Source organism: Danio rerio, chromosome 8, assembly GCF_052040795.2.
Source record: "Danio rerio strain M-AB ecotype USA chromosome 8, GRCz13ab, whole genome shotgun sequence".
Taxonomy (NCBI): Eukaryota; Metazoa; Chordata; class Actinopteri; order Cypriniformes; family Danionidae; genus Danio; species Danio rerio.
In genome coordinates, this window is record NC_141028.1 from 18772905 (window position 1) to 18800696 (window position 27792).

Below are 27792 nucleotides of genomic sequence, written 5' to 3' on the forward strand. Positions count from 1 at the left end.
TGTAAACAGCAGCAATGGGAATCGTCCAAGAATAATGATGGGTGCATGCTAGATGTGAGATTGACAGACGGGAACCAGTGCTGGCGAGCATCTGTGTTCTGTGTCCTTGAAGTAATGAGCTGAAATCCAGAGGCATTTTCCAGACGGGCGTGCTGAGGCCAGAGACCAACACCTCACAAGCACATCCTCAGTCAAGCACGCACTTTAATAACTTGGTCACCCTGAGACAGATGCTGTCTCATGATATCAGGAGATTTAATTGGAGTGCAACTAATATTACAGATCCACTGATCTAAGTTCAAATGAATCATTTTTAACAAGAAAAAGAATTGATTAAATGTTAACAAAGCTTCCAGTAGTGTGTAGTATCCCCACAGAGGCTCCATTTAAAGATATTGATATATCTGTTGAAACTGGACAGTTTAATTGTGCCTTTACACTATGGTAATATATGTTTCCTGGAGTATTTTGCTATGTAAACTCTGTGCTTTTGTGACAATTTAGTTTTTTTCAGAACTGTAAATCATTTAAAGTTATGAAAAGACTGAATTGTCTTAATCTATTTTTTGAGAAATAAAGTCTTAATTCAAAAACAAGTCAGAATTGACTCAGATTTTATTGAAAGAAATAACAAACTGTAGCATTTCTGTTAAAAGCACTCTGTTGGAAGATTTAAACGTACAATTGCCAAAGAAATAAAAGCAATATAACTAGTTAACATTTGAAATCAAAAACTTTCATCAAAGTTCTCCCAAAACCGAAGTATGTATAGAACAATACCAGTTTTTTTTCTGAAAACACCTTTTATGCACTTAAAAACTCAGAATTGAGAGATGATTGCTAGTGATCGTGACACCAGGTTCACCCAAATCAAAGATAACGAGGCTTTGCAGATCAGTGGAAAACAAGCATTATTACCTGGATTTAAATTCTGCCACCATGTGAACTACAACTCCCTTCAGGCACCACACACACACACCTGTTCCGGTTAACATTTTTATCAAACACACACAGCTAGGAGCTGCTCAAGGACTGATCAATCAGACTATTTAAACTGTTTAAATTGACACTCTCATTGCTGAGTCTTATTAGTTTATACCCTGTAACATTTCAAAGCATTCCATTGGCTTGCCATGCTCTGTTTTTGGACCCTCGCCTTAATTGTTTTATATTGTTTGCTGCCTGAACTGATTTCTTTGCCTGTGACCCTGACTACTCTTTTGGAGAAGTCAGGGTCACAGTAGTCAGTAGTCAACTGCATGCTCCTGCTTTGCTCCTGTGTTGACCATTGCCAGCCTGAGCATTCTCTGTTGAATCAAGTACTGCACATGGATCCTCAACTTGTCCAGCATCCTAAAGTTTCCTGGTAACTTTACCTAATACCTGGTAGTCTTCATAATTGTAAGATATGAACAGAACTCAATATGGGATGAACAAAGAAATAAAGTGGGAGTTGTTAGACAAAGTCAATATTGAGAGTTAAAAAAATAACTAACAATAAACAAACTCTAATTTCCAAAACATAATATGCTGCGGTAACACTACAATTTCAGCATGTGAAATTCATTCGTATGGTTCTGCGAAAAGGGGTGCAAGATGATTAGGGTGCAAGATGATTAGACATTTATAAAAAGCTAGCGATTGGTCCATACTTTTACATTTCTTCATTTCTACAGATAGGTCATGTTTTGATCTTCAATTTGGTCTCACGGAGTCACGTGATGCAATTTCGCAAACTTGTCACACAAGCTTGTGTTTCCAGTATGCTGCATTCACATGCGTATGAATTTAAGTCTATGGGGTGAAAAGTGCAGTGTGACTACGGCTTTACTCATAATTTCAAGATGGTTTGGAATTTGGTAAACTTGAAAATAGAAATCAACAAATCAGAGTTTATATCTTGAAAGTCTGACTTTCATTGTTGTAACCGTAGGGAGGGCACATCACCCATGATACACCTGTACATCGCTTTTCTTTGGTTCTGCTCACATTTCCACCAAATTGCAGGTTTTCTGTGCACTCGCCAAGCTTCCAGTCCATTAAGCTATTTTTGTCTCTTCCTGGATGGTGTGCTGATTCTCTCTGATCTTACAGGTAAGATGTTTCCCTGCGGTGCAGACATGGTTAGTCACTCGTAGGGAAGTGAAGTGCAATTTGAAATGTTCGCTGAGGTCATGCTTCCTGAACACGGAGGTGAATTCGTGAAGGCTGTTCTTAAGTGCACACTTGCTCACTTAAACTCAGATTGCTGCAGTGCTTTGAGCATGTCCTGTTGCCTTTTTATGTACTGCACAATAAGTGAGTAATGCGTGATTAAGACCTGTCAACATCTTGTTGGCTTTGGGTTGATATATATATATATACATACAGTTGATGTTATTTAGTATTTTTGTGGTGTTTTACTCAGTCTCACGTGGTTCTAAATAAAATTTCAACATTGTATTACTCTTCTAGAAATCATAATTCCAATATGTTGTTGTTGTTCTTAAGATGCATTACCTAGGGCTGCACATTATATCATTTCAGCATCGTTATCACAATGTATGTATGAGCAATAGTCACATCGCATAGATATGCAATGTTGAGTTGAGATTATAGTTGAGCATGGGTCACACTTCAGAATATGAGTAGCAATTTCAAATAATGGTTCATTAGTTAATGTCAGTTAATGAATTAACTAACATGAACAAACTATTAGTAATACAATTATTCTAATATTTATTCATAAAACCTGTTAACGAATTCATTCGTTTTCTTTTCGGCTTAGTCCCTTTATTAATCTGGGGTCACCACAGCGGAATGAACCACCAACTTATCCAGCATATGTTTTTACGCAGCGGATGCCCTTTCAGCTGCAACTCATCTCTGGGAAACATCCATACACTCTCATATACACTCATACACAACGGACAATTTAGCCTTCCCAATTCACCTGTACTGCATGTCTTTGGACTGTGCTGGAAACCGGAGCACCTGGAGGAAACGCACGCGAACCCAGGGAAAACATGCAAACTCCATACAGAAATGCCAAGTGACCAGCCGAGGCTCGAACCAGCGACCTTCTTGATATGAGGCGACAGCACTACCTACTGTGCCACTGAATCGCCCCTTGTTCTTATTAGTTCATTTTAATTCATGGTGCTTTAACTGATGTTAAAAAGCTTTAATTCGGATTTAATAATGCATTATTTACTGTTGATTGTTAATGTTGAACGATGGTTAATAAATGCTGTACAAGATTTATTCATACTTGGTTAATGTTGTTAAATTCATTAACTAACATCAACTAACCTTTTTCCCCCACAATATTCCAGAAATTTGTAAATGAAAAGGAAACTAATAAAAAAATTATAAATAATTAAACAACCAAATAAGTAACAATATTAACAGTGTTTAACATACTGTGAAGCAAGAATTTTTAACAAGTAAATATATAATTAATGAAATTTGTATTGGCAAAACCTGTTAATAAAAAAACTAATTATAAAACTATAAAAATTGTAAAAGTTAAATGGCATGAACCTTTAGTCTTCTTAATTAGTCAGAAGAAAGGGTCTTTATATGTTAAAATATGTAATTTAGTTGTTTTACATAAAAAAATAAAATAAAAAAAACCTTCCAAACTTGACACAATTTTTTTTATGGATGTTTTTTGACTTTTTTTTTTTTTTAATAGTGTAACCCACTGGTCCTACTGCACCTAACCCAGTCTGAACTGGAATTAAACTGGCGATTCTTTGTATGGGAGTCGGTTGCTGAAACAAGAAGGCTACAGACCATGGCCTTTAGCGTCTGTCACTAGAGCACCTTTTTGAGAGGAGTCAGAGGAGTGAGGTTTACCTGCATAGCACTTCGCTAGCTGGCCTCCGTTACACTTACCCTTCTAAACACTCACTCCCGGACGAGCCCCCACATGTAACCCACTAGTCCTACTGCACTCAACACATGCTAAGCTAGGATCGAGCCCGGCGATTCTTTGTATAGGAGTCGGTTGCTTGAACAAGAAGGCTAAAGACTATGACCTCTAAAATCTGTCGCTAGAGTACTTTTAGAGGTCTGAGGAGTGGGGTTTAACTGCATAGCACTTTGCTAGCTGGCCTCCGTTACACTTACCCCCCCACCCCCAAACCTCACTCCCATCCCGGACAAGCCCCTACGTGTAACCAACTGGTCCTACTGTCCTACTTTCATTTTGTGAAAGTCCCTGCGAAGGTCCATTTTTTTGATGGTCTGATGAAGGTCTAAGTTACGTTTATTTATTTTTTTATTATTATATGGTTTGTTGCTTTTAAACAACATACTTCAAACTGAATAAAAGGGAATACATCTTTCTCTGAAAACAGCTGGCAAGCCGACAGTGTGTACACAGACAGACAGATGTGAACTAATGAAACATAACATGCTAAATGCTTCTCTTCACAAAATAGCCCAGAGGGTTGTCCTGAAGTCCTGAATAGACTTGTTATCTGCTAGTAGTGTTATTTATTTATTTAATTTTTTTTTTGACAAATGGAAGTCTGTTGTAGTCAACAGGGGGTGGTGTGGTGGTTTGAGTGATTAAAGATATGGGCTATTAACCAAAACAGTTTGAACCACCCCTATTGAATTAATTTTGTGCCTTCGAGCAAGAAATATATCGTAACTCATAGTTTGTTTATTGAGGATTCACCCTGTTAGAATCGCTTAGCATCTATTAAAATGATTGGAGTATATTGTGGTATCACAAGCTCGGGTGAATAAAGGTGAAGCAGACCAGAAGAGAAGTGCTGTTGACCTCATTGTTACAGATAATGTTGTATTTATAATGATGGTTATATTTGATGTTTCTTTGTTTGGGAAATAGGCTGTAAATAGGAGAGCATCTAAGTAGGTATATACTATAAACAGGAGATTTGGATTTGCATTCGCACACCAAAGCAGCAGCAGTAGATGGTAAAGAGATTATGCAGAGATGCTATTATTATACTTTTGCTCAGGGGTAATCTTTCTAGTTCTTCTAGTTCATGTTATTAGTTATGATAATGTATGAACTTTATCTCAGATGTTGCTCCTGAGAAGAAATTTACATTTCAAAGATGCAAAAAAGTGACTTACAGTATGTTGCTTCGAAGGTTACATTAGATTTCATCAGTTCTTGCATTCCTTGGCAATCAAACTCATGACCTTGGTGTTGTTAGTGTTCGTATTAATTAAATAGCATAGTTCATTTTGGATGAATGTGATGTGAAATAGTTTCATAATCACTTGCAGACTTAATATCTAAATACAGTGCTGATTTTAAAGGGGGTCAAACTTCGTGAGAAAAACACCACTTTTAGGATGCCTAGGATTTCATAGGTTTTAAGTAACGTATGGGTTTTGTTCAGTCCAAGGCAGAATTTAATAACCAAACATGCAAAAGTTCACTTCAGGAATAAACAAAATGGCTTCGGTGAGTTTGAAAAAGCAGAATGAACAGAGGGAAAAAGCGTAGTCTTAGCCACATAAAGACAAACACGAGGTACAGTATGTATGCTAAGGAGTACTGTATGTAAGGAGTACTGTATGTATGCTAACAATGGTTTAGGATGAGTAAAATATCATTGAACAGAGTTCTATGAGTGTTGTTGTGATATGATTTTGAACAGCGTCCTCAGTCGTCACAAATGTGCACTTTCTCTCAAGCCTGGATTCCATTACATATTTTGTGCAAAAACGTTGTGAAATTCTAATTTAATTCTAACATTTCTAAATGATGCCATTTCAATTAGGGCTGCACTATTTATTGTTTCTGTGTCAATATGGCAAATGGTCACACCACAGGGATCTTCAATGTAGTTGGGATTATAGCTGACCAATTATTACAGGTTACTATTTAGTGGAGTAATTTCACATGTTACCTTTTAATGGATAGAACAGTAGAGAAAATTGATAGGAAAGCATGTGGAGCAGAGGGATAGGAATGATTGGCGTAGGACCTCGAGGTGGGAATCGAACTCAGGTCACCGTGAGCACTGGAGTGCATGTGTTGTTGCACTTTCCACTACGCCATTGGTGCTGACTTGCTTGTTATTTCTAAAATTATTGTATATGCAGATACATGAATCAGAATCCGATACAGAATCATCCCAATCGATCTAAAATGATGAATTCTTTACAAGCGTTTCAAGCCATCTTCTGAAATCGCATTTATATTGCAATATATATCGCAGTGAATGAAATAATGTGTTTGGAAATTATTAAAACATTTTTATATCGTGCAGCCCTAATTTCAATTAACCAATGTTATTTGACTAAAATATATATTTTTATTACTAAATTCCTGATAATGAATGTTGATAGATGGGGCTGTGCAATTAATCAAAATTCAGTTTCGATTTGAACTTTAGCTTCTATTGAATTATTATGAAAAAACATTGATCGAGCTAAAACAATTATTGCATCATTTCAGTTGTACACATTTGTTGCTCTGCAAAGCTCAGTTTCACACGAATATTACTAAAAGCATGTACTGTAATGTAACTTTTGCAGCATGGGGTGCGCATCATTCATTGACGCATTTGTGTCAAAACGCAGTGTTTGGAGATTATTCATATTAACCCCATTTATGTAATAAACAAACGAGTTGAGAATCAAAAGACAAGTGAAACCATTAATCAGAACGGTACTGCTCTTAAAGTGACAGCGCGCATTATTCCTGCTGCTAACTGTTTTGTCATTAATCAAACAAGAAAAAGGCAAAAGCACTCACTGCTTTTGACTAAAGGACTTTTTTTCAGCTATAATTAAAGTTTTTTTCTTACATTGAAGATGCTTAAAGCACAGTTTCACATTTTTATTATATTGTATTTATTTCCCTTTCCTTATTTACAGGGAGGAAAATAACTTTTTACAGTTAAAGACAGAAATATTAGCCCTCCTGAATCATTAGCGGCCCTTTTTTTCTGTTCTTCGGAAAGAGAGCATTTTTTCCAACCCATTTTTAAACATAATAGATTTAATACAGGGGTGTCCAAACTCCATCCTGGAGGGCCAGTGTCCTGCATATTTTAGTTTCAACCCCAATTAAACACACCTGAACCAACTAATCAAGCTCTTTCTAGGTATACTAGAAACTTCCAGGAAGGTGTATTGAAGGAAGTTGGAGCTGAACTATACATGACACTGGCCCTCCATGAAAGAGTTTGGACACTCCTGATTTAAAACCTTATCTCTAATAATGATTTGTTTCATCTTTGCTATAATGACTGTACAATTTAAGAATAAAAAAATTTAAAAATCAGATGGCATTTTGCATCTGAACTTTTCATATATTGCTTAAGGGGGCTAATAATATTGATCTTAAAATAGTAAAAAATAATTAAACCTGCTTTTATTCTAGCTGAAATAAAACAAATAAAACTTTCTCCAGAAGAAAAAATATCACTGGAAATACTGAAAATAATTCCTTCCTCTGTTAACAACCATTTCTGAAATAATTCTAAAAAATAAAATAAAAATTCACAGGAGGGCGAATAATTTTGATTTCAAGTGTAATCATTTTGGATAATTGTGATTACAATTATGACTAAAATAATCGTGATTATAATTTTTCCCATAGCATCGAGCAGCCAGGTACACATACATTTTGCAATCTCAAATTTAATCAAATGAGACTAAGAGTAAGCATGAATGGCTGGGAAAGCCCCTTATGCTTAGCTGTGGTTCCTGGGAAGCTATTATATAGTACACGTGCTTTACAAATGTGATCGTTTTTTTGTTGTGTAATGTGATAGTGTCTCTTGGATCATGATCTTATATAAATGCATAAGAATGATCATGTAGCTTGTACGGTGACATACATGCTAAAAATTGTAATTTTATGAGGCATTTCTTTTTTAAATGGCTTGATAAACTGCCTCATGTGAGTGCATGTCTTCAAATTTTAAAGACGTGGCTCAGCGATTGTCATCCGGTGTGTGTGACCCTTTTGAGTTAGGGTTGTTTGGTAAAATGTTGAGGAAATTGAAAGCGTTCATCTAAAAATAGTAATTCTGTTATCATTTCTTCACCCTCATGTCATTCCAAAGCTGTTTGACTTTCTTCTGCTAAAAACAAAAGATAATTTTACGAACGTCTGGAAGCAAACAACATTTAAGCCCACTGACATTTATGTCTTGGAGAGAAACGCTCAGACGTTTCCAAAAATAGCATCTTTTATGTTTCACCGAAGAAAGAAAGTCTTACAGGTTTGAATCACCGTTAGAGTAAGCGATGACAGAGCTTCCATTTTAAGTGAGCCACTGCTTTCAAAGTCTCTGTTTGCGCTTCCTTTTATTTGATTGTTTTCTATGAGAAACGACTGAGATATTAAAGACATGTTTTTCTTTCCTACGGCTTGGTGTTATTAAAATAAGCATGCTGTGATGATCACAAGCAACATTTATAGCTGGCTGCTGTCAGGATTCATTAATCATTGTGTCCCCTTACTTGGTGAGGCTTTTATTCTAGTGACATGTTTGGCAGCCCAAAGTCTACATAATAAAATCATATTTCGAGCAGCTGCTCAGTGATCAAAGGACAAACAAATACACACGTTATTTTCTTTGGACACACACGTGCACACCAACACACACATATCCTTGTCATAAATTACACAAAGGGAGAGGGGGAGAAAAAATGTAGTTCTCGAAAGCAGTGGTTGCTTAATGTATACAATTTCACACATACATAGCCAGCAAACAATTTTATGTCTAATAGACGTCTAATAGACATCTAAATGTAGATAACTTGGCAAAAACAGGGCTAATCTTGGGTTGTCAGTGAAAATCTAATAGACGTCTAAGAATAGCCCAAAATTTAGTTATTTATTTCTGTTTATTTGATGACTAGTCTAGTTTTGGCTTGTTCTTAGATGTCTATTAGATTTTCACTGACAAATTTAGCCTTGTTTTAGCCGAGACGACTATGTTTAGACATGTATTAGACATCTTTTAAAAACAAAAAAATGATTGCTGGCCACACACTCCTTGTCATAAATTACACAGGGAGAGGGGGAGAAAAACTTGCTTCTCAGAAGCAGTGGTTGCTTGATATACAGTATACAATTTCAAACACACACACACACACACACACACACACACACACACACTAGGTATGGAACTATAATCGGTTTGAAGGTTTGAAGAAGTGACAGTCCTAAAACTGGTAAAATTCTCTGTTATACCATTCCTAAGGTATATATTTTTATTATATATATATATATATAAATATATATATGTGTGTGTGTGTATATATGTATATATATATATATATATATATATATATATATATGTGTGTGTGTGTGTGTGTGTATATATATATATATATATATATATATATATATATATATATATATATATATATATATATATATATATATATATATATATATATTATCCAGCTAGACATTTTAAAGGAACTCATTTTAGAGTAGAATACCGTGAAAATGTTTTATTTATTTATTTTTATCCAAGATTATCATACTGTCAGAATCTTATGCATTCACAAACACACACAGACACACACACAATCTGAACAGCTCTTTAGCAAAGTGGTGGCTTGCAGTCAGCAGTTAGTGAAGCGCTGCAGATCGACAGCTCGCTCTATCTCTCCTCCCTCCCTCTCTCCCTCCTTCTCTCTCTCTCTCTCACTCGCTCGCTCCTCTTCTCACTCACAGGCACACCATCACAGCTCAGCAGTCGTTCTGTCAGGATCACGCTCTCTTCTGCTCTCCCGCTCTTTCTCTGATTAATTCCAGTCACTCGTATGCGCATCGAGCAGCTCTCAGCGACCAGGCTCAGAGTCCGCTCGCACGCCCCCTTGCTCTCCCCTGCCCTGGGGAGTTAACCGGCGGATTAGTGGACGCTTTTTTGATTTTGCCCCAGCAGCAGGAGAAGAACGGGTTGAAGCGTGAGGATGGCCCAGCAAGCGGCCGTGGGCCACCAGGACACGCTGGCAGTGCCGCCCATGCCCAAGCATGTAGGTCTGAACGAGGACTTGGTGAAGATCCTAAGGGAGAACCTCCTGCAGCAGGAGCGCCCCCGAGGGCACCGCCGCTCACCCTCGTCCATTTCCCCCCGACTGTCTCCACGAAACTCCCCGCGCCTCCTCCGACGGATGCTTCTAAACAACAACATTCATAAGCAGAGGCGCTTCACTGTTGCTCACACATGGTAGGACCCTGCCTGCCGCTTGCTTTATTTCTTGGCTCATTGGGAGTGTTTGTCCATATGTTCATTGATATGCGTGAGAAGTTTGGTTCTGTTTGTTGTGTCTTTCGGAGTCGTTTCCATCCGCTGTATACTTGTCACCTGCTGGCTTCTGCGTCACTTTGAGTGCCGTTTTCAGCCCGCCGGCATCCTTTTTTTTTTTTTTTTTTTTTTTTTTAAACAAATATTATTGTGCGTGTTCTCCTTTGATATTGCCGGTCTTTCTGTAACACCTGGCAGATGCTCTTGCAATGCTGTTGAATAAATCATACCTGCGTAAATGTTCTTTCAAGCTCACCCCCCCCCCCCCCCCCCCCAAAGGCGGGCGATGAGGGGAGAATTGGATATTGCACTTCATGCTTTAGTATCTCCCAATTTTCCTGCCAGCAGAAATGATGTAACTAATTGTTTCTTTTGTTGCTGAATGTGTCCGATTATTGAGCTTCAGGAAGGATTTTTTTTTGCGTTCTGCAGTATTTCACTATCTTAATTTCACACTTGCTTTCCTGCCACCCTCTTGGCATCCGGATTACTGTCAAAAACCACTGCTGAAATGCTTTTAACAATTTCATTGGTGTTCTCTAGCTTTTTCTCCCCCGTTTCTGATTCAAAACTGTAGAGATGTGCCAGACGACTGAAAATGTTTTGAAAGTATGACATGTTTGAATATGCATGCAGGTGTGTATTGTTTCTTTACAAAGTGCCATTGCATTCTACTGGCCTGACACACTGTAAAAAAATGTTAAGCCAATACAACAACAACAACAACAATAAAAACAAGTCTTAATTTCTTATTTCCTTATTACTCCTTATTTCCTTTCATTTTTTTTTTCTTGTTCATTCAACTTTTGGAAACATCAGCTGGACTGACCTCAAATTATTTGTCAGTAATACAAAGAACATTTAGTTGGGTCAACATAAGATTATTAGTTTTCTGGAGAGGTGAATTACTCTGTAACAAAACTTTTTTAGTTGTGCCAACTGAACACAATGTGTCTGCAGAACTGAAATGGCTGAAGTTAAAGGAACAAAAAAACCCTTAATCCTTATTTCTTTATTTTTTTTTTCTTGTGTACTCAACTTTTGAAAACATCAGTTGCGCCGACCTAAAATGTTGAGTTTTAGGTACACAAATTTGACTACACAAAATAAAAACTCTTTTGGAAATTGGTACTAAGAAAACATTATCAGAACAAACCAACATAGTTTAAAAAAACTAAAAAAAAAATAAAAAAAAACTAAAACAGACACAACTATTAACAAAACATTTACTGTATTAGACACAGATTTAAAAACAGGACAGGTGGCAAAATAGCAATAACAGTAAACAAGACATGGATCAAAAAATGGCAGGAAAAACTGGGTAAAATGCTTTGTAATGCTTCACAGGGAAAAAAAGACTCAGCAAAGAGTGTGAAAATGAGGTGTCTTTATAGTCCTAGTAATCAGTCCATCATGAGCTTCCAGCTCTGTGTGTGTAGTCAGAGACTGGTTTCTAGATTTGAATGTGCTCTATGCACAGCTAGAGTTTTAAAGCCAATGATAAACTGGGGGGAAATTAAATTTAATGCAGTACATATAGCCCATTATATTTTGAGCATTTGATTTTCCATTTAATTATTACAGGATTTTACTGAGTTGATCATAAAAATTAAATATTAAATACATTTGATTTCTCATTTGAGAATGCATTTAGATATATTATTTGATCTTTTGAGCATTGGATTTATCTGTTGACTAGTTGTTTTGAAAGTTCGATTAATTATTTGACCTTTTTAGGCATTTAAATTTTTATTTTTATTTTGTTAGGAAAAAAACTTCTATATATTTACAGTTGAAGTCAGAAATATTAGCCCCTCTGAATTATTAGCCCCCCTGTTTATTTATTTCCCCAATTTCTGTTCAAGTGAGAGATTTGTTCAACACATTTCTAAACATAATAGTTTTAATATCTCATTTCTAATAACTGATTTATTTTATCTTTGCCATGATGACAGCAAATAATATTTGACTAGATATTTCTCAAGACACGTCTATACAGCTTAAAGTGAAGGCATTTAAAGGTTTAACTGGGTTAATTAGGTTAGCAAGGCAGGTTAGGGTAATTAGGCAACTTATTGTATAACGATAGTTTGTTCTGTAGACATTTGAAAAAATATATTGCTTAAAGTGGCTAATAATATTGTCCCCAAAATGGTTTTTATTATTATTAGTAACTGCTTATATTCTTACTGAAATAAAACAAATAAGACTTTCTCCAGAAAAAAAAAACAATATAATCAGACATACTTTGAAAAGTTCCTTGCTGTGTTAAACATAATATGGAAAATATATATAAAAAAAAATTCTAAGGGGTTCAAATAATTCTGACTTCAACTGTATACCTAACAGTTAAATACAAAGTAACAGTCTATGAAGAGTTTTTTTGCAAAGCAAACTATCTAAATGCGAGATGAAAATTCACATTAAAAGTCTTTCTGCAGCTGTTAAAAAAGTTTTTAAGTTTTTTAAGTTGGATTTTTTGCCGTGCATGTGTAATGCAGCATTATTAGTTGTTCATACATATCTGTCAACCAGAGTTGTTTTGAAAATGTTGTCTATTTATTTTTTGAATAAGTGCCTAGGAAAAAAGATTTTTATTCAAATTGCATCCTTACTTTGTAAATTCACTGTTGAAGTTGTGACATATCTCTTCTTCCATATTTTAAAACGGATTATCGAAAAATGCTGGCATCAGTTGTTGTTTAGATTTTGAGATGTGTGTGTGTGTGTTGCACTCAAAAATAAATGAACATGAGCTTAAGGGGGCAGGGTTTAAGCAGATTAAATGAGTGAAGTCTGCTATACGTCTGTCATTTTCACTGGAAGGTCAATTTTAATTAAACATTACAGGGTCAATGCGTATTTTAATGAATAAAGTTATATAAGATTCATTAAGTTTAATTTCATGCCAACTTTAGTGCAAATAAAATCACACTTGCATGTATCCTTGCTGATTTTGCAATTGGCTGCATCGATCCCTTTAGCCTAAAAATGATTTTTGTCTGCAGGAAAATACAACTTGAAAGCCTCTGAATTGATGCACTCATCCAAGGTCTATCAGATTGTTTGGTTAGAGACAGCTTTCCAGAGAAAATTATCATTCAAAACCACAGGGGTATAATCAAGGTGTCAGCTTCTATGCTCATTAAAGCTGCTCTAGATGTAGATGGGCTCGTGCATGTGCCCTCATAATTCAAGCATATGCCATATATCTGCAGACCTAATTTGCAGTGATAGCATTAATACAGAGAATCTCATGTCAGGGTACATGTACAGCACACGGTGATATCGATAATAAGAAATATGCCCTTGTCGTTTGCAATAAGGCATTGCTGTTGTACAGAGCATGGTTCGTTTTTGTCAGTTGAAGAAGATGGCTTGGCATTATTGATGGATCTGGGTTTTTTTTTTTTTGCTCTCAACAGATCCCTTTGTAAATGTTACCCCTCTAAAAGAGGAAAAATCCCTGCTGTTTTTCTGATGCAATTAATTGGCCCACATTTGGGTGGTGCGGGAGCTGTTTTGTGTGAATGGTAAAATAGGAGATCACTTTGCTCAACAGCTGCTGAATTCAGAAGCCTTTTTGTAATGCCATTTTTTTCACCCCTGCAAAGAAAAATGATTCCATCAATCAAGTGAAATGGAGCCTGAGGTTTTGCAGTTTGCGCTTCGATCTCTAGGATAGCCTCAGATCTCTCCGGCTTCTCCATTTATATTTTCCAGCAGGTTTTCATGACCACATTATAGCTTAATATATTTTATGTTAAACACTTAAAAAAAAAAAAAAGACTGACACAATATTAGCATCTATCTATCTATCTATCTATCTATCTATCTATCTATCTATCTATCTATCTATCTATCTATCTATCTATCTATCTGTCTGTCTGTCTGTCTGTCTGTCTGTCTGTCTGTCTGTCTGTCTGTCTGTCTGTCTGTCTGTCTGTCATTCCATCCATCCATCAATCCATCCATCCGTCCATCCATCGTTCTTTCTGTCTATCTATTGCTCTGTCTTTCTATTTGTAATTCTATCTATCAATCATTTTATTAATTACTCTCATTCCATCCATCCATCTTTCTGACATTCTGTCGTTTCATCCATCCATCCATCCATCCTTCTTTCTGTCATTCTGTCGTTCCACCCATCCATCCATTAATCCATCCATCCATCCATCCATCCATCCATCCATCCATCCATCCATCCATCCATCCGCCATTCTTTCTTTCTATCTATTGCTCTGTCTATCTTTCTATTTGTAATTCCATCTATCAATCATTTTATTAATTACTCTCATTCCATCCATCCATCCATCTTTCTGACATTCTATCGTTTCATCCATCCATCCATTCATCCATCCATCCTTCTTTCTGTCGTTCCATCCATCCATCCATTAATACATCCATCCATCCATCCATCCATCCATCCATCCATCCGCCATTCTTTCTTTCTATCTATTGCTCTGTCTATCTTTCATCTATCAATCATTTTTTATTGATAGATGAAAGATAGACAGAGCATTAGATAGCAATAGATAGAATTTTTTATCTTTCATCTATCAATCATTTTATTAATTACTCTCATTCCATCCATCCATCCATCTTTCTGTCATTCTGTCGTTCCTACCATCCATCCATCCATCCATCTATCCAACCATCCATCCATCTATCGTTCCATCTATCGTTCTTTCTGTCTATCTATTGTTTTAGCTGTCTTTCTATTTGTAATTCTATCTATCAATCATTTTATTAATTAATCTCATTCCATCCATCATCCATCTTTCTGTCATTCTGTCGTTCCATCCGTACGTTCATCCATCCATCCATCCATCCATCTTTCTGTCATTCTCTCGTTCCATCCATCCATCTTTGTCATTCTCTCGTTCCATCCATCCATCGATCCATCCATCTATCCAACCATCCATCCATCCATCGTTCCATTTATCGTTCTTTGTCTATCTATTGTTCTAGCTGTCTTTCTATTAGTAATTCTATCTATCAATCATTTTATCAATTACTCTCATTCCATCCCTCCATCCATCTTTCTGTCATTCTGTTGTTCTAACCATCCATCCATCCATCCTTCTGTCTGTCATTCTGCCGTTCCATCTATCCAACCATCCATCCAAATTGTTTTTTACTTGTAAAAGTTTATAAATTGGGCGACACAGTGGTGCAACGGGTAGCGCTGTCTCCTCACAGCAAAAAGGTCGCTGGTTTCCTTTTTTTTTTTTTTTTTTACACAGCATCAGCACTGTCATGCACGCTGTCTTTCTGCAACAGTGAACAATGACAGGCTTTATTTCCACCCTGTTTCTTTTGTTCTTTTGCAGTTTTATAAATGTCTGGTACACAGTAAAATATCTTCTTAAACGACAACACATGCATACGTTACAGAGTTCACAAGGCACCACATGACGAGACTGACCCACATGTGTCTCATTTGCAGTAGCAGATGGTCAGATGACAGGAACAAATAATAACTCGCTGCTTATTACGGATGTTGTTAGTCCTAATAGACTTAGGTGTCAATTAATGTCTCTTATGAGTCATCATGGCTGAGAAAATAGTGTCTCAAATGTTTTTTTTTCTCCATTTCTCCAGGGCAGTGTATAGCTCACAGTGGGCATTAAATCTTTCATTTAACGTCATTCGTACCGAATTGGTTGTTTGAGCCTGGATGCCCACTGAGATAAAAAGAAGTGCTTTACAGTCAAACTACGTGTTTGAAAAGATGAGAGCGTGCAACGTTTGCAGAAGTCCTCAAATCAAGCTCCCTTGTTATATTTCCTCTCACTAACGCTGAAACAAAATAGAGATATCTTTTTTTACAAATGTACGATCCAGATCATCAGCCCCACTGCATGCATGCTGTGTGCTCGTTTTTTTGCTCTTCGGCATAGTCATACTCTCATACGCTCACACACAAACCCTCAGACAACAAACGCAGAAGTACACACAGTCACGATTCCATCACCTCCCTTTCTTTCCTGCTCACAAGCGCCGTGAGTTACCTTAGTAATAAGTTGGGGGGGAGGTTTGAGAGATTTCCAGCGGCCTTGAACTAAAGAATGCAAGAAGTGATGTAACAGAAACTGCACCTTGAGCGGAAGACATGTAAAAATGCAAAAAGGAAAAAAGGAGAAATGGAAATGATATAAGGGCCACTATAGAAAATGATCTCAGAGAACCTTTAATGCTCATTAAAGCTTTTTCATGAAGTGTTGTTTAAACAGATGGCTCATACTGATATTCTGAAATGCATAAACATAGTAATAATGGTTTGATGTTGTGGCTGTGATAAGAAAAATAAAAACAATGATAAATTATCAATATTAAAAACAAAAATATCATTATCACGGTTTTTTTCGTGTAAAATTATTATTGCTCATTAGCATTATTAATCTTTTAAAGATTACTTGTATATTTAAAGTTATGTATTAAAATTAAGCAGATATATTTTGCTGACAGTGATTAAAAGTGTATTATTATTTAATATTCAGTGCTTCCCACATGTTTAAAATATATTTGCGGTGGTAGAAAGATTGAAACACATCTTTTACCCACAGCACATGGTTAACTAAATGTGACAAAAAGGGATTTTTAATATTATTTGTATTTATTACAGACTGTTTCTTTTTAATGGTTTGACTTTTTTTTAAAGACTGTTGAAAAAAAAAAGAGATCCACTATTTGTTTTACTTTTATTCTATTCAGGGGCCATGTGGACTCCCAAATGCTGCTGACATCTTGTACCTGCCAGTTAGATATACCATATGAAGTGGGTCTCAGATCGTACAAGAAGCACTGCATTAACTTCAGTATTTTCAATGGAATTTCTGCGCTAGCCTGTTGTTACTGACAGTGGTAGTAGTTACAATGATCTTTCATCTCGTTTTATGCTTGAACAACTAAATGAATGCTTAAGATTATCTTTTACTACAAAACTCTAGATCTGCATAGAGCCCACCGCCAAAGCATGTTAGATATGTATAAAATATGTAACGTATCAATATCATAAATGAGAAATAAAGGACATAAAGGAATAAAAACATCTATGGAATAAAAATCTTCCACAAAAAGTATAATAATTACAAGAATAAAAACTCTTGTAATAAAAAATAAGGGAAATTAGTTAATTAACCATTTCTAACAGCGTACAAACATTTTGCAGCCAGTTTAAATGTAATTTCATCATCTCTGAGTAAATAGAAAAGTTGATCTAAGTCGTTTAGATCAAGTGATTAATTATATAATGTTTATATAATGTCAGCTGCGAAGCCAAATGAAAATAAGTCAGGCTTAAAATAAAAATAACAACAGCTTATAAAGCGAAACCAAAAGCCAAATCCCGGACATTCGAGAAAATTTAGAAACACCGGACGAACGCATTTTTAAGTACAAAAAGAGCACGTAAGATTGTCTGTGAGAGTGTTGACAGTTCTCACACACACACAACAGGAAGTAGGAAACGTGTAGGGTGAGAGAAGATTTTCCTCTAGTTAAATGATCACAGATGTTTGGCTATTGGGTGGATACAAAAATAGTGTAAAAGGACGATAATGAAGAAAAAAAAATTAGTTACCAACCAACTATACTTGGGCAAGCAAAAAAACATTTTGATCAAGCAATTTTTGATGAAATAGTTAGTTATATGCAGTTGAGTAGAAAAGTGGGAAAACATTACAAACAATTAAACACAATAAATGTATGCTAAATTTGGATAACACTGTCTTGGATTTTGATTTTAAATATGCAGTTACCCTCATTAGGTGAATGTGTCTGTGCATTTGTTGTGACAGCATGCAAGATCATATTAATTTGAACTAGTGAAGCAATATCCAACAGCAACTACACAGATCCAACAGGTACCAAACGTTCTTGCATTTACAGAATATTGTAGCTGCCTGAGAGCATCTTAATAGGGCCACTGAGTGAACTGCCTTGCATTAAATGGATGTTGAGGGAACCCAAATCAGGCCCCGTGTGTCTTTCCTGCACTCCCAGCATGGCTGAGAGGGAGCTGACCTTCTCCCAGCCTTATAACTCCCACTTTCCCCAGAGCAGATCTACAATCAGCACAGCAGCTCACCCATAAACCCCCTCACAGCCAAAGCTCTTGTACAGACACACAGTTTTCAAACTCCCTTTTCTCATTCTCATCTCATTACAGCTCAAACTTTGCTGAAATTTCTGTTAGCCTTTTAAGAAAGCCTATGTAGTCTTTAGCTGTTTCGGCGTGAAGTGGCTGTGAAACATAAGCCCCGCCCATTTGTTGTGCATGCAAACCCAGGAAAATTTAAACCTGCAGCCCCGCCCACTAGTACAGCAGCAAATATAAACAGATCCTGAAGTCATCTTGGGTCATGAAGACCCTGTGCTTCCCTGGATATTATTGGAAGCTTGAGGGAAAGGAGTGCGTCAGCAATCTACATGCAATAGGCGACTCATCTGCTGTTTGTTAAAGGAAGGATCAGAAAAGACTACTGATGGATGAGACTTTGACACAGCTCATAGATCATTTTATTCCTCCATTTTGTAATGGACAGACAATACACCAGGGATGCGGGCAAAATAAGGACAGTTTATTAGGCACAAAGTCAAACAAAGGCAGGCTGCTGGTGCGCAGCACTGGATTAATTGTGTTTTGTTATTTGAAACCGCATGTACTGTGTCAGGTTAACTCTTTATATTCTCATATCGCGTCAAATACCACTGTGAAAATGTGATGCGTGCAGCTTTCTTTACGAATTTAAATGCGTTTGTGAGCTCGCGTTCCACTGCCGTTTGTCGTTTCTATGGCCCCCGTCAGCTAATCCTACACACGTGCAGTGGCGAAGGTTCAGAATACTTTAGCTTTTGCTGCTGTGTGGATTAATACTGAATGTGTATCATAGTTAAGAATAGAGTAATATGCTAGTGTTTAACTGCACTGCTATTGGGGGTGAGGTGTCTGAATAACACTTTTAAGAACCAGGTACTGTTTACTGTGATGTTAGTAAGTTTACTGTAAAGCGTGTTTCGGGCGTCTGTTGCTATCAGATCCTAAACCAATGTGGTGTCCCAGGGGCTTGATAAGCCACGCTGGGTGTTTTACTCTCTCGCACTGAATGATGTTGACCAATCACAACAGGCTGTCATCGGTCCAATCAGCGCAGATTAGCTTCGCGCCAAGAAGTGGTTTGGAAACAAATGAATCGCTGAACGATTCATATGGGAGTCGCTGGGCTAATTAGGTAAAAATAAATTCATATTATAAGACCATGAAAGTGTTTTTTGACCTTGCATGCATATCAGTATGTTGTTGGAGACCCATAAAACCGAAATATTACCCTTTTGATTGTGTAATAGGGGCTCTTTATTAGAGTTTTCAGCAGCTGAAAATTGTCGATGCACTTGGCTAAAGTGAGTTCTGTCGCCTCACAGCAAGAAGGTCGCTGGATCGAGCCTCGGCTGGGTCTGTTGGCATTTCTGTGTGGAGTTTGCATGTTCTCCCCGTGTTCGTGTGGGTTTCCTCCGGGTGCTCCGGTTTTCCCTACAGTCCAAAGACATGCAGTACAGGTGAATTGGGTAAGCTAAATGGTCCGTAGTGAATTAGTGTGTGTGGATATTTCCCAAAGATGGTTGCGGCTGGTAGGGCATCCGCTGCGTAAAAACGTGCTGGATAAGTTGGCGGTTCATTCCACTGTGGCGACCCCGGATTAATAAAGGGACTAAGCCGAAATAAAAATGAATGAATGAATGAATGAATGAATGAATAATCAATAAGATCGTACTGAATATTTACACCGTGGCCCTATTTATCTATGTAAACACACAAAAAACAACATTAACATTGCAGCAGACACTGTAAAAAGGCCATTCCAAGACTTTTCTGACAGGGTATTCGAATGCCAGATGTGAAAGTATGTTGTGGGATTTCTATACAAGCGTTATTATTATAGATTATAGCTAGCGAAATTTAGCTTTTTTTCCATAAAGCATGACTGTAAAACATGAAAGCGGTGATGAATATAATAAAACAAACACTTGTTTGCTGTAAAAATTCATAATAATAACAAAAAAATAATAATTATTTTGCATCTCCTTACCTCCCTGTGTAGTTATGCTGCCGTTGTAGATGGTGTATTTATTGAAATTTTCGTACCCCTTGGTTTCGAGTGTGGTCCTGAAAAATCTCCATTTCAAGGGCTATCTAGCCCTTCCCCTTTGCCCTACGCTTCAAGCTAAAGAGAATTGGGACACCCCTACCTCTTCCCGTAAATGTGCAAAATGAGGGGTAGGAGGAAAGGGAAGGGCAAAGGGGTAGAATTGGGACTGGGCCTTATGTGATAATAGTCATTAATTAATAAATGACCGTTCACAGTTAAGCGCTATTTGTTTTTTTGTTTTTATTTGTGTGATTGGTTATCTTTGCTTATCTGTCTATTATTGACTGTTCACTTGTCATCAGTAATGTTTTAACTTAAATAAGTCAGGCTTATTTAAATTATATTAAATTATATTATCAGTATTTTTGTAAGTTATTATATCAAAGTTAGAAATTCCGACATCATGACAACACTAATGCAAGCACACATTTTGTTGGAGGAAAAGTTTGAAAAGTGCTGGAGAGGCAGGAAAAAAATGTGTGGGCGGAAAGAGATGGACTTCAGCCGAGGTGCCCGAGTCAACCAGCAGCGCGCAGATAGCAGGCGTACATGCAACACCGAGGTATTACAAAAAAAGCAAGCATGTCTGCAGTGCTCTCTGCCAGCCACCCTGCAGTACAGTGAAGCGTGGGTGGCTTGAGCTGTACTCACAGGAGGCAATAACTTGATCAAAGTGATTGTTTTCTCTGGAGATGCAGTGTTGTGACTATCAGCCAAAGACAACAGAAGGTCATGTTGACGACAAGCTGCAGAATTTTGCACAGGCGAGAAATGCTATGAACCGATGCTACATAAAACAGCCACTTCAGATTCGTCCTCGCAGGCATTTTGATTCAAGTACGAGTCATTGCACGCAGCTGCTTCATTGTTTTGCATGCACACCAAAGGCCGAGATACTTAAAGGGAACTGGTGCAATGACATTTTGAACAAAACCAGGCCAAAACCTAGCTTGTTTGGAGTTTGTTTTTGGAGTTTGAAACTGCTTGCCAAAGTCCACAAGTTTTCTCTGGCTTGTAAACTCTTTTGTTGGTCCATCGTTATTACATAAAAAGGGGTTTTGACTTTTGGGCTCTGCCTCTTCAGCCTTTACTGCTTCATTTCAACACAGGCTCATTTGGAAAATGCGCCCAAGGCTAAATTTTTGAGAACTGAGAAATATGTACTCGTCATCAGGCCGATTTCCGATCACGTGATCGGATCTGGACATCTCTAAATTGAACACTATGGTGTGCTACCACTGACTGCTTTACCTCAGTATGGACTTTTTTTTTTTCTGGCATAACTAGTTTGCTCTGTAGCTCACTATGAATAGCGTCAGACTTGTGAGGTGGAGCGGACCAGGGTTCGAGTCCAACAAAAGACGTTAAAGTGGACAGAAGTATACACATCAGCCTCTGGTGGATTAAATAAAATGGCATATATGAGAAGACGTGCACCAGTAACGTATTTAAGATTGTCAAAAATGTACACGCCAGCCTCTAGTGGATTTTTAAAAACAAAAACTCCTAGTAGCCCAGGGTATATCTTTCTTGGATGTCAAACATGTAGCCCTGGACATATATTTCTATTGAGCCTGGGATGATATTCTGATATTTTCCAAATGCTTCAATGTCTTGAATTGTATAGCATTTTGGTTACATGATTCATTCCATGATTTCACATATGTTTTTGACAGAGAGGACTGTGAAGAAATGTTCAAATGAGCCAAAAATATAAAAAATCGTTAATTCAGTCAAAATATTATATGTACATATCCTTGCAATTAGTTCAGCTGGCATCAAAGTACATCTCAACTGTATATTTCACATATTTAGAATATTTTCATTGTTTACATTGTCTAAATATGGAATTATATACAGTAGCTGCTTTTTAGGAAAGGGATCTTCATATTTGTGGATCACTGATATCAGAATAGAAATCACAAAAGAAATTTCTCTAAATTCAGCTCTAAATTTCAGCTAATTTCAGCTCTAAAGTACAGTTGCAAAGCACAGACACTGCATCAAATCTACAGGCTTCAGCAATAAATTTCAAGACAATTAGTGACTGATTTCAAATCACCTGCTGTGAGCGGTGCACATGCTGTTAGGAATAATCCATAAAGCTTATTTGGTGAGGAATATAATTATTAACAACAAAAGTAGTTTAGTGCAGTAAATAATTTTAGCTTGTATGATAATTAATGTGATATTTGTTGGAAAATCTGTCAACCTATAATTGTTTTATTTTGAAGAAAATTGATAGAGATTTTTTGTCTCATTATGACTGCTGCATTTTATATTAAAAGGTGAAGTCACAAATGAAAAAAAAACTATTCATCAACATGTTGTTCAATCAGTATTGTGCAGATAGATAGATAGATAGATAGATAGATAGATAGATAGATAGATAGATAGATAGATAGATAGATAGATAGATAGATAGATAGATAGATAGATAGATAGATAGATAGATAGATAGATAGATATTATTGCAACATTCAAATTAACAAAACCAAAAATGACTCTAGGAATATAAAAAAGAATCAATTTGCAAAAAAGATGAAGAACATGCATTGTCGAGTGTCACATTTGATGTAAACACATCGACTGGCACGTGTTTCTTTGATTTGCAGATGTGATCGTGCGCACTAATCACTTTACACATCTGCAGTGCGCAATGTGTTTATTAGCAGTAATTATGCAAATGACTTTTCCTTCATTTTCTCGGTCTCCTCCACCCATGTGTAATTTGCCCAGTAATGAGCGGCAAGTCGGATCTGAGCGGAGGAAACACAAAATTAAATCTCCTCTAAATTAATAATCAATTGAATTAACTCACAGACCAATCATTTAATCCCAAATACAATTAAAGCCGTTCTCAAACAAACCGAAGCGGAAGAGCTGCAGTCTGTTTTTATGGCCATAACAGCGTTCAGTTCTGTCTTTAATGTGGATGTGGATTATTGAAAACTGACGGTCTGTATGAAGGAGCTGTGAGTTTGGTGTTGGCACATGATTTGGGTACGAAAGCCGCCTGAAAAGAGAAAATAATGACTCAATGTGGGCAGGGAAGAGGAAGGGCATTGGCAAGCCAGATGCTCGCTATTCGTTCAAAGCGTTTTAGTGATCTGATTAAGCGCTGGTCTAATGAGCCGCCGTGTCCCTTCTGTGTTTCGGCCCTTTGTTCTTTTCATTTCAGAAATGAAAAGCAAGGCTTTGATTGAAACCAATCTAACCTTTGTTCTTCACACTGCTAGAGATGCTCCTTATTTATCCCTGTGCACCTAGCAGAACTAAGCAGGGCCGCCGAAATGAAGGTACGATTTTGTTTGAAATGGAAATGATGCATAAGATGATTGTGGGCTTTCTGGTCATCATTCCTGAGTGATATCTTGATATCTTGCACTTTGCTGTTTTTGGTTGTTAACCTGGTGCTGTTCAATCGTGACATTGATTTGCAGGCCAATATGGTGGAGTAATTTGCTATGGTTTCCCTAAAGGATAGTAATTATTGAATTATTAGTAACATAAGGTCTGTGGACAACATTACTTGAAGAGACAGTGCAGTCATACCTGAAACGGTGATGTTTTTGTACTTAATATACATTTTTTTACTCTTATTAATTAATTTATATTATTTTAGTTTGTAATATAAAAAAATATTTATTCATAAAATGTTTATAGTCATTATTTTATTTACATTAGTTAAGCCCAAAATTGTTCATACCCCTGACCAAATCTGATTTATAGATACTTTTATTCAACCAGCAAGTTTTTTTTGGCCAGTAATGACACAGGCTTTTCCCAAAAGATAATAAGGCTATGTACAATAGGCATCATTGTGTAAAAAGTAGATTTAGAGTAGAGCTCGTTAGAAATAAGTGTTTTTTTATCTTACTTTTTTGAGATTTTTGTTTTGTTTTGTTTTAACACATTTAGTTGCAGTTTTTAAAATAAACTAAACATTACAGCATGACGCTAAAGCTTTGTTTCTTTTCACACTAATGATATTTATAGGGACTTGTTATTAACGAATAAATTATTATCTTCATGCAGTTCTTTGCACAACACCAAATGTAATGTAATCGAAAATTACGCCTCATCTATCTATCTCCAAACGGACGACCTTTTTTGTGGTTTGGTCAGTGATTGCTAGGTGAGTCCAGTGAAGCAAAGATCCACAAAACAGATAAAAGCAATGTAAAATCAAGGTAAAACTATGTGGTGCACTTTTCTCTTGAGTTTGCTTTTGAAAACACTATTGGTTGGGTTTAGAGAAGCGTTTAGGTCAGTGATTCAGTGGTTAAAATGATCTGATGATCAAGCCCCGCCTTCTTGTGGACGTGTATCTGAAATGTACAATAAAACATGTATAAGGTACACATTTAAGATTCGCTATAATTTATAAAGCGCCCTCTAGTGGATTTGTCACCTGAAACGTGCAACGAAATGTAACCAAAGAAATGTATATATTTTTAAATATAGATGTAGGCCGACACTGTGTCCAAAGTACATGTGACATGGCGATGAACAGTATTTTTTTCATCTTAATATTAGTTTTTATCACCACTACCTGTGAAGTAAAAATTGTATTTCCATTTTTGCAAAGTTGCAGCAAAACAACAGCATAAACAACAAAGACAATGATCACCTCAGGTACTGATTGTGTGCTCTATTCAGTGTCAAATGCTACCAATGTGAGCTTGAACAACACTTTACATTAAATTTATTCCCATACTACTGATAGCAGAAGTAGACTTATGACAGATCTTAAAAATAAAATAACTAGAACAAACAGTTTCAAAATGTAAGTCAGTGACTCAGTTCAAACCAACATCTGTAGTCAGCCTACTGTATATGTACTTTAAATGATGTTAAATTGGTTTTAAATTCATTAATTAGATCTGAACCATTACTATTTAATTGGTAGTGCAGTTTAAATAGTATTTAAATGTTTCTGTTGTGTCGCATCATTTTTGGTGCAGACAGCCAAATTGCTTGTCAGATGTTTTGCATCATGTAGTTAGGACACTGTGTGAAGCACATTTCCAACGAGCCTGGACTGCATATAATGTTTAGCAGTTTAATTTAGTAATCATATTAATAAAGTATGTAATATTTTGTTGCTTCAGTTTTAGTTAACTATATTAACCCTGCTTTGCACCCGTCAAGTTCTGCTGTGTTTATAATGTACAGTAGTTTCTGAAAAAGAGTAAAAAAACTGCTAGAATTTGCTACAGTATATCCAAGAGCATAAAATCCTGGTTGTTGTCCGCACTGAAAGTGGGCAGTGGTGTTGGTGCTATTTTCATACTTTCATACTAGCGCATGTATTCAAGATTTAAAAGGAGTGAATAAAGAAATAAATAAAACAAACATGCCCACACAGTCCTCCTCCATAAAACTCTAAAAAGCGGCTGTGTCAGAATCTAATGGGACAAACAGTGTTCTTCAAAAAAATCAGAACCAGTGCCAGTGTCCTCAATGGCTTGCTCTTTACAGAATTTCTAGAGACTGTGCCATTTAAAAATATAGTCTCATATATATTAGTGTTATTTTTTCATGTTACTGTTTAATTTCATTTTGTAATTTACTTAACAGTCATCCGAGGCATCAAAATCAGTGCAAATGTCTTCAAAGGACTTGCTTTTTACTTATTGTTTAGAGACTGTTGTGTTTTTATTCATTATTATTATTTATTAAATTAATTTAAACCTTGGGCTAACTCTGGCTGCTTTTATTTTACTGTTTAGTTTAATTTATTTATGCAATTTACATTACAGGCTCGATTTTACCAACACATCAAAAACACTCTTCTAAAAACCCTTAAGGGAGCCTTGAAAATGCTAATTCACTTAAAGCTTTTAGCACTACAAAGTGAACAGCTGCAGATGTAAGCCTGAGAAACAAATAAAAGACAAAGCTTTTTTCGCAGTAAAGATTTCACCATTGTTTGCTTTGTCAGATTCAGTATTTGAATTCTCCGACACATGTGCTGTGGTGGATTAAGTCATGTCAGGTTGACAGATTGAGACCCATACTGTGTGTGTGTGTGTGTGTGTGTGTGTGTGTGTGTGTGTGTGTGTGTGTGTGTACGTGTTTTTGTGACATATCAGGACACAAATCTGTATAATGACATGGGTATGACACAGGTATTACAAAAAGGAGGTGAAATATGAGGACATTGGTGACGTCCTCATTTCTCAAAATGCTTATAAATCACACTGAATGAGTTTAATCAGAGAGTAAAGCTGCACACAGTCTCCTGTGATGGTTGGGTTTAGGGGTGGGGTGGGGTGAGGGCAATACAATATACAGTTTGGACAGTATAAAATGAATGGAAACCTATGTAATGTCCCCACTTTTCACAAAAACAAACGTGTGTGTGTGTGTGTGTGTGTGTGTGTGTGTGTGTGTGTGTGTTTATTTGGCAATTTAGTATTTTTTAAAATATACATTTTAAGCATATCAAATATATATATATATATATATATATATATATATATATATATATATATATATATATATATATATATATATATATATATATATATATATAAAGCATTTAGAAAGTATTTCATCAGTAAGTATTTTAGTGGTGTAATGGATCAGAAATCTTACTGTTCGGATAACATCATGGTTTTTGAGTCACCAATTGGACCATTTTTTAGGACCACTTACAAAAACAGCACTGCAAGAAACATTTGGTTTTAACAAACAGTACTCAAAACCTGTAATTTTATAAAATTAAATTAAGACATAATCAGCTGAATAAAATAAGTTGTAAAATATACTGTGAAAAATTTACTGTTACTACTACTGTTGCTGATAGCACTAAATGTATAAAGTGTATATTTAGTATAAAATGTATATTTAGTCTCATTTTTAATAAATGATTCAGTTTTTTACTGATAAAACGTCATGTTTCATTGCTAGATGTGTCATTTTTGAAGAATTATTCAGTGGCATATTTTTGATGACTGGTTAAATAATGTAATTGCTGCATACAACTTTTGAGTATCTATAAATTCACATGGCGATGATTTTAATCTTTACCATAAACATCAGTGGTTTTATCTAACCTATAAACTGTTATCCCAGTACCTCTGTGTTATTTAACTGGTTGTAACTTCATAGCTAACTCAAAAGACTAGACTGAATTTCTCAAGATTAATAAACATATGCAAATCACCATCATTTAAAATTTATGTTGCGTGGGTGTTGAGATCCTGATCTTTTAATGATTAATCGTGCAGCTTTACACTGAATTTATTAATGCAGGCTAAACAAGTAGTGACAAAAAACAACTTTATTAACCTAAGAAACCCACCACATCCCAAATAACTTTTTCGGTCGTAATTATATTTTACAGGAAAGGCTAAATGCGATTCATGTCATTTGAATGACGC

The 27792-nt window shown here is 36.2% G+C and overlaps 1 protein-coding gene across 2 annotated transcripts in view; it reads left to right on the forward strand.

Annotated features, from left to right (window-relative positions):
• The window catches only part of pde4d (phosphodiesterase 4D, cAMP-specific), a 234878-nt gene that overhangs the window by 61054 nt on the left and 146032 nt on the right, over positions 1 to 27792 (forward strand). Inside the window, exon 1 of one of the 2 annotated variants that reach the window (XM_087264470.1) lies at positions 9669 to 10172. The exons of the other annotated variant lie outside the window; for it this stretch is intronic. Within the exon in view, the coding sequence (XP_087120596.1) occupies positions 9916 to 10172 (257 nt within the window). The 5' untranslated portion in view covers positions 9669 to 9915. Of the gene's footprint in view, positions 1 to 9668; positions 10173 to 27792 lie in introns of those variants that run through there. 2 annotated transcript variants of the gene reach the window in all.